The sequence below is a fragment of the Plodia interpunctella genome, chromosome 8 (genome assembly GCF_027563975.2).
Source record: "Plodia interpunctella isolate USDA-ARS_2022_Savannah chromosome 8, ilPloInte3.2, whole genome shotgun sequence".
Classification (NCBI taxonomy): domain Eukaryota; kingdom Metazoa; phylum Arthropoda; class Insecta; order Lepidoptera; family Pyralidae; genus Plodia; species Plodia interpunctella.
In genome coordinates this window covers 10,917,812-10,925,531 of record NC_071301.1, presented here as the reverse complement: position 1 = coordinate 10,925,531, position 7,720 = coordinate 10,917,812, and the positions used below count along the sequence as shown (strand labels likewise).

The following is a 7,720-nucleotide window of genomic DNA, read 5'->3' as shown; positions in this document are numbered from 1 at the left end:
AATCACCTAAGGCTAGCTCAATCTGTGTGATTTGTCCTAATATATTTATTTATTATTTATTTATTTAAGGTGGCAACAACACATGTAAAATAACTCACATACCCTATGATAATCCTATGATTAATAATAAAGTCACATTACCAAAGAAAACTAGATTCCCTATACCTAGACGAGAATGACCTTCAGAGCATGTAGACTATAATACCTACATTATTTTATTAGAAAACCTCAAATGGTCTATTAAACCATATTTTCTATTATATCACGTGGCTAACCGCCAACAGCATTGTTAGAAATAAATGTGGTTTTTATTTTAATTTTCGAAAGGAAAATGATTCTAGTAAGCAATTTCTGTCACAAGATCAATAAAAAATTGCAACCGAATCGTATAGATATATAGCTCCATTGCCGCCATTGTTGTAATTGAAATCCCTAGAGCTTGTGTTTGTGGCCACCAAGGCTGTGACTGGCAGACGTGTGGACCGTTTTAAGAAAACAATTCATTCTAGCACCATAGTTTTATTATTTGTAAGTGCTTGTTGTATTTACATAATAGGGGAATTTACAAAATACATAGCAGGGGAGATTTTTATTATCAAGAATTGTATTGAATGTAGCTCGTTACACAGACTTTTAAATTGTTTTGGTTTTGATATGTTTAATAAATATACCTACTTTATCTTTCTTTCTTAGAAAGATCCTGTTTAATGGATCTAGGTCACACATACGCCACTGCGAGCGGAGCGGACTGCAGCTAGTGAAAATTAGTGAAATAGTAGACGAGACGAACAAGTGAGCAAACATAATTAACATAAGGTCAGATAATCTAATGGAAAGTTACGAATGCTATAATATATCAAAATATATAATTTATCAAATAAGTATGGGATGAGATTTTATGGTTGCCATTATCACAAAACCATAAAATAAATATACTTACCTTGTGTTAGCTACATTACCTACTGATATCAATATGGATTTTATTCGTTTCCGGCTCGACTCTATTACAATCGTTTAATTTTTCAAGTTTGGTTACCTTTTCCAGTATAAGCACAGCCAAGCTAAGGACAGCTACAAGTACTTTATTCTTTTTATGGCATATAGCTTTTATTGTAAAGTAAATATGTCTCGCGTGGAATCTTGTAACTCATTTTTTGAGCAGATATTTTCAACCGCTTGAGCTAAAACTTTCTACACACGTCTAGTTTGATGGACAATGTATTATTATGATAAACATGATGGTGTACCTAGGAACGGCTCTAGACGTGGGAACTCATCGACGGTTTACTGCACAGACATGCTTTTTTTTCACATGTTGATTGCAATAAGATCTCTCTGGCAATAAATCTTGTGTTAAAAATGTTATTTTTGTAAAAGACTATTATTAATACATTTCGCTCCTAATAATATCTCATATCTCAATCACAATTCGAGTAAGAGTTTCATCGGTTATGATTAAGTAATTTTATAGATAAGTTGAACGGGAGGCTATCCAACCGGAAATCCAAAATCCCTTTAGGAGCGCTAGCATCTGTTGCTATTATATAAATAGAATACAAGATATAGATCACGGAGCAGTGCCGTGCAAGCATTCTTTTATTTCCTTTATTGGTTTATCATTTATACCATTATAAATACTAGATAATGTTAAATTGAAAGTCATTGTAGTAGCAGCAGTTCACCAACATGGGGGCGGAGAAAGGAGCGCGGCGTATCAACCTGGATGACATCCTGACCGACGAGCTGGGGCAGTTCGGACTGTTCCAGCTGAAGACCCTGTTGTTAGCGCTCGGCATCGTGATATTCATGTCGTGGGGAGCCAACGAGTATGTGTTTACCACTGCCAGGATTAACACGAGGTAAGCAGAACTTCATTTGAATTGAACAATTTAAATATTTTTAGCGTGTCGAAATTTTTGGTTTTTTGATGCAGTTTGTACTGGATTATTTTTATTATATAATTAATATATCTTCGCAGGAATTATTTTTATATAAGCTTTAAATGGCACACTCAACATAAAACAACCGAATCAAGCAACCTTAATGATGGTCATCATAATCAGATAAGTGCCAAATATAAAATTCACAATTAAATTGACATGACAATAGCTATGCAATTTTAGGTATAATAAAAAACATACTAATATTATAAATTGTTAAAATGTGAGTGCTTTTAATTCACCTCAATTTAGCCTGATGGAGAGCAATGGTGAGGATAAACCTCATGTAAGCTCAAAAATGCCTACTCACTCTTGCCTTGAAGATCTTAGGAAAGGATTGCATTAGGAAAGGGGAACCAAATCGTGGGGTGGGGACTTTGACCACACCGTTCGATAGCGAAACAATGCTGGGCTAATGGCATTATGCAACTCCTCATGAGTATACTCGCTGAAGTGCAGCCTGTAGAAGACGCACAGATTCGCTACTAGACTCTGGACCTATTCCGTCATTGATGAAGTGCCTTATCACTTACGATTTTTCCGGCACGTCTGTAGCTTCAAGCTCTTCGAGCTCATAACGGCCGGATCCAACCCAATTGCGAGTAATACTCCACACAGATGCAGACTTGGGGCTCAAGGCTCTATATTTGACCTAAAATAGCATCGGACCTTGGAGAGGATGCCTATTTTTTTGACGGGATCTTAGCCCAGTCTCGAAGTAGGTCCCGAAGTTAAAGTTTAATGTCATGTAAATGCAAATTGGTATAAATACATTCTATTCAGTCTATCTATCATTCTGACTGTCACGCTTTTACAGGTAAATCGCTAGGCAAATGTTGATGAAATTTGCTTTTTATGTGACTCGTGGTCAAACATAGGCAACCGCGAAACTGCGGGCAACAACTAGTTACCAACAATTATTGTTAAATCCTAAGATGCCTGATCCCGGAATGCGACGGCGCCCAGCCCGAGTTCTCCCCCGGATGGCTGGAGAACGCCATTCCGGGCACCGGGAGCTCATTCGAGGGCTGCGAGCGGTTCCGCAGCGCCGGCAACTTCTCTCACCAGCCCGCCTGCCCCGCGCACATGTTCAACAAGGACCACAGAGACCAGTGTGAGGAACGGCTCTACGAGAATACACATTCAATTGTTTACGATGTGAGTATTGTCAACAGCTCTCGTAGTGACGATAACCCTGAATATTATTTAGAATATTAATAATGAAATATCGCGACGAATTGAGAAACTCCCCCATTTTATTTTGAAAATCAGTTAAAATAAAATGAATGGATGATTAAATAATTTATTTCTGTAAACATGGTACATAAAAATAATATTGTATTATTATTAATTCAAGCTAAGCCAAGATAGTCTGTGAATATGCCTCGAGTAGAACCAAAACCCAACAGAGTTTAAAATTTCCATCGCTACCTGGACCATTTCAACAGAAGCATTAAAATGCACATACGTTGGAAATATAAAATTTCTAAGATCAACTTTAATGTCCTAAACTTGTCCACACCAGTACGACTTGGGTTGCGAGGAGTGGCAGCGTTCCCTGATTGGCTCGCTCCGCACTGCGGGCACGCTGACAGCGCTGCCCATCACCGGCTACATCTCGGACCGCTTCGGGCGCCGCGTGGCGCTCGTCTTCAACGCCATCAACACGGCCTGGCTCGGCGCCACGCGCTACTTTGCCGGCACTTACGTGGGCTTCGTCATCTCGGAGTTCGCCGAGGCCACCTTTGGTTCTGGAGGATTTTCTTGCGCTTATGTTTTAGGTAACTTTAAATTTACTCTCGGAATTGTGCTAAAACTCACTGTTACTGCTTGTTCAAAATCAACTTCGAAAGATATACACTTATTGTGTACAAAGCCCGGTTTGTATTTTGATTAGTGTATGCACATACATTATTAATATAGAGTGCAGGTGATTAGGAACTTAGCACTAAACGAATTCCAATGGGGCAGGTAAAGATGAAGCGGCGCAACGAACTTCGCGACAGCGTGATCTTCAAAGACGTTGAGCGCTTGCGTTTCGCACTTGTTCTTATTTATGTGATTCGTAATTTCACATTCAGTCAATGTAGATTTTTCCCATTCATGTTATTCTTCAGCTTAATAACTTGGGAATAGGCTAGCAATGTGATATCCTTTAATTAATCTATTGCGTATTATAGCGTAATTTCCTGATATGAAATGAAAAGGATAAAGTGCAGTAAATAACAATAAATTCCTCGATAACAATAATTTAGTTATCTGCAACATTAAATATTCACCGTCATTACAAAGCTGTAAGTAATATATGTTTTTGCGCCTTGTAATTTATCACGGTGATCGTCTAGCCAGATTCACGCATTTGTTTACGATTTATATATTTATAAACAAAACGATGAAAGCTAGTTATCATTTCTACCAAAATGGGCACATAATGAAAGTGTCTATGTCTCTGCCTTTAATTTATTACGATAATAAATTCAGTTACAAATACTTACGATATACTTATGATATATGTCGCACGTTAGTAATCTAATTATTTCATTCAATACGAGTATAAATACTTATTTATAGCTGCTGCAGGGCAAAGTGCCTTTTGATTCTCTGTAAAGCAAACCAGTATTTATTGAACGTCCTTCATAAACCAATAAAGTCAAAGATAAAAAGTAGAAGCATTTATTAAAAATTGGACCTTTGCAGACATTTTTTCACGTCAAATTTAAATATGTATACCTACTTATTTTCTGTCAAAGCTACAAACTACTAGGTCGATATTCGATATTTTTAATATTTAGAAAGCTACCTTTATTGTTCGTAAAAAAACTACGAATGTCTAATTTCTGAATAAATGCTTTCGACAAAAATTGAACTGCTATAAGGAACAAAAATTGAACAAAAGGACTGTACTTATTGGATAGAGTAGTTTTTTTTTATGTACGGTTTTATTAGTATCTGAAATTTGACAATTACAAAAATTGAACGTCTATTAGACGTTAGCACTCGATTGATTCTGACAAATCACAAAACCACGTGGCGAACAGACGACCACCACATACTAGGTACCTTTTGACTATCTCGTTGCCGTTGAGTCAATAGTAGTTTAATATTTATTGCGCCTGACGTCGCGCGACGCACTCATACGTTTGGCTATCTTGAGTTATCTTCTTAAGACGTTAGTCTTGAGGCTATCGTGGTTTATCGATGAATAATTACCGAATATCGTATTATAAATTATCGAATTCATAAATTAGATGTACTTATCATCGATTGAAGGACTTATTTAAAAACTCAATACTCTGATATTGATACAGCTTTAAGACATGAAAATACTGAAAATATCTTGGAGAAGAAACTTATGAAAACAGAAAGTCTAAGTGAAGTCTGTACAGTACAGATAGATTGTAGTGTTGCATGTATCTCATCCGAAAGAGTCGGAATTAATGTAATCGTTTTCAGAGGAAACTTATTCGTTTTACCATTATTCAAGTGTAAAATATTTATATAGATATTTCCGTTCACGTTCTCATGAAATGAACCAATAACTCGATTAAAACGTGAGAAAGAAAAGAAAGTGGGGCATAGACATGTCCTGGGTATACTTACTAATAATAGTGCATCAATATTGTTATATGATTACAGTGACGGAGGTGGTCGGCCCAAAGTACCGCGTGGCTGCGGGCGCGACTCTAAACACCTTCTTCTCCGTGGGGCAGATCACCATGGGACTCATCGCTTGGGGCGTGCCGGACTGGAAGAATCTCACTCTCACCTTGTACATCCCACAAGTGCTTAGCTTTGCCTATCTGTGGATCATCTCTGAGTCCGTGCGATGGTATATGAGCAAAGGTGAGTAGAATTACGAATTGTCTTGAGATTTCATGCTAATTCTTTTTCGTTAACCTAATTTGTCTCGCTTATTACTGAGCCTAGAATTCAATGTATTATTTAATGTTTTTAAATAATTATTTCAAAATTTTCATGCTAATGTAAATAATATATTCACACACAGGACACTACGATAAAGCTGAAAAAGTATTGAATAAAATAGCTCAAGTTAATAGAAAACAGCTATCTGAGAAATCACTAGCGGCATTGAGAGCAACCGCCGAGGAAGAAAAACAAAATGCATTGATAGATAAAACAGAAAAAGCGAAAGAGCCGTGGCTGGTGGTGCAAGTGTTTCGCAACAAGAAGATTTTGCTGCGTTGCGTGATCTCTCCAATCTGGTGGATTACAAACTTGTTCATCTACTACGGAATGTCTATAAACTCTGTGAACATGTCAGGCAATCGCTACCTAAACTACATGGCGGTGTCGGCGGCTCAGGTCCCTGGATACTGGGCGGCCGTGCTGCTGTTAGACCGGCTGGGAAGAAGACCTGTGCTGGTCATCGCTTTCTGGATAGGCGCCGCATGCCAGACAGCCTATATCGTCATGCCTGAAGGTAAATTTTGAAAGCTTTAATTTACTATTTCTCCAGGAATAATTTTCTCTATCAACGACTTGCTCGTTACTTGCTTGAACCAACTTACTTGCTCGAAAAAACTGATTGTAAATTCCAGTGATATGCCCAGCAAATGTGATATAACTTTTATATCTATGCGTATCAATCACATATGCAGAAAATTGACACTAATTATTTAATTTAATGCCTTTCCAGATATGCCCGGAGCATCATTAGCGGTATACCTGATAGGTTCATGCAGCAGTGCCATGACGATGACGGCCGTGTACGTGTACACACTGGAGCTGTACCCGACGCGGTACAGACACTCCTTGTTCGCCTTCTCCTCCATGATGGGACGGGTTGGGTCTATATTGGCGCCGCTCACGCCTGCCCTGGTCAGTTATATGAAAAAGCACGACCTTTTAAATCATCAATACAAGTGTGCTGCTCGTGGTTTTTTATTTCTTATGCCCAATGCCCATTGATTTAGAACATTTCCGCCACACAAATATTTGGGAATTAATGAAGCGTAATCCCATAATTACTTAAGATTGTATGTCACCAATATCCTTCGTGTTGTCTTTGATGATTCTAAGTGTGTCGATTAAAGGCATACAGAAATAAATACCTATTTGAGAAAAAATAACAGAGCTAATTGCTGGACTTTTGTTGTTTCTTCCAGGGTGAGGCAGTGTGGGACAAGCTTCCCTTCGCGCTGTTTGGAGCCCTCGCCTTGCTATCAGGAGCGCTCATCTTCCTCACGCCCGAGACCCTGGGGGCCGCCCTGCCGGACACATTTGAGGAGGCTGCAGACATTGGGAATCCGAAGAAGAAGCGCGTAGATATTTAGTTCGATCGAGTTAGGCAACTGTCGTCATATAGTGAGTGTGATTATCGGATACTGTGGCAAAAGATCCTGGGCCATAAAGTATGGGACAACGCATATGCGACACGCCTGGTGTTGCAGGCGTCAACAAGCTGTGGCGACCACTTCCTGGTCGGCCGGATGCCTGTTTACTTACTTGGTGGTATAAAGATGTGCTGCCGCTGTGCTGTTTTTCTATTGTGTCCAGGGTTATATGTTGTGAGTTTATTATTTTATGTATTATAATTATTATTTTAAGAACTCATATTTGATGAGAATTAATTTATTGCGTCTGTGATACTGACAATGCAAATTTTTAATGCAATATCTTAATTTTTGTAGGTATTTATTAACATAAGTATTTTGATGTAAATTTTTTGAATCAATAAAGTTTATGAGTATCGTGTTCTCTTTTAATTAACCCTTAACATTTTTGTTAAAGCTATAGGTATTATTATTATTTACGACATC

General features: G+C 38.1%; 1 protein-coding gene across 2 annotated transcripts; it reads left to right on the top strand.

The window, feature by feature from the left end:
• Positions 1–409: 409 nt before the first annotated feature.
• LOC128671913 (organic cation transporter protein-like) lies at positions 410–7,653 on the top strand. 2 transcript variants are annotated; one of them, XM_053748752.2, is made up of 9 exons: positions 410–528; positions 694–792; positions 1,669–1,859; positions 2,876–3,098; positions 3,466–3,721; positions 5,577–5,783; positions 5,947–6,381; positions 6,598–6,779; positions 7,067–7,653. In XM_053748752.2, the coding sequence occupies exons 3-9, from the start codon at positions 1,687–1,689 to the stop codon at positions 7,232–7,234; spliced, it is 1,644 nt and encodes a 547-aa protein (XP_053604727.1). In that variant the 5' UTR covers positions 410–528; positions 694–792; positions 1,669–1,686; the 3' UTR covers positions 7,235–7,653. The 2 variants fall into 2 exon arrangements, with proteins under 2 accessions (XP_053604727.1, XP_053604726.1); XM_053748751.2 differs by having other exon boundaries at positions 694–816.
• The last annotated feature ends 67 nt before the right edge of the window (positions 7,654–7,720 follow it).

Coding starts and splice junctions, on each gene's coding strand:
- LOC128671913 (XM_053748752.2), top strand. CDS start 1,687: ATGGGGGCGGAGAAAGGAGCGCGGCGTATCAACCTGGATGACATCCTG. Junction 1,860..2,875: donor ACTGCCAGGATTAACACGAG/GTAAGCAGAACT, acceptor TTAAATCCTAAG/ATGCCTGATCCCGGAATGCG. Junction 3,722..5,576: donor TTCTTGCGCTTATGTTTTAG/GTAACTTTAAAT, acceptor ATATGATTACAG/TGACGGAGGTGGTCGGCCCA.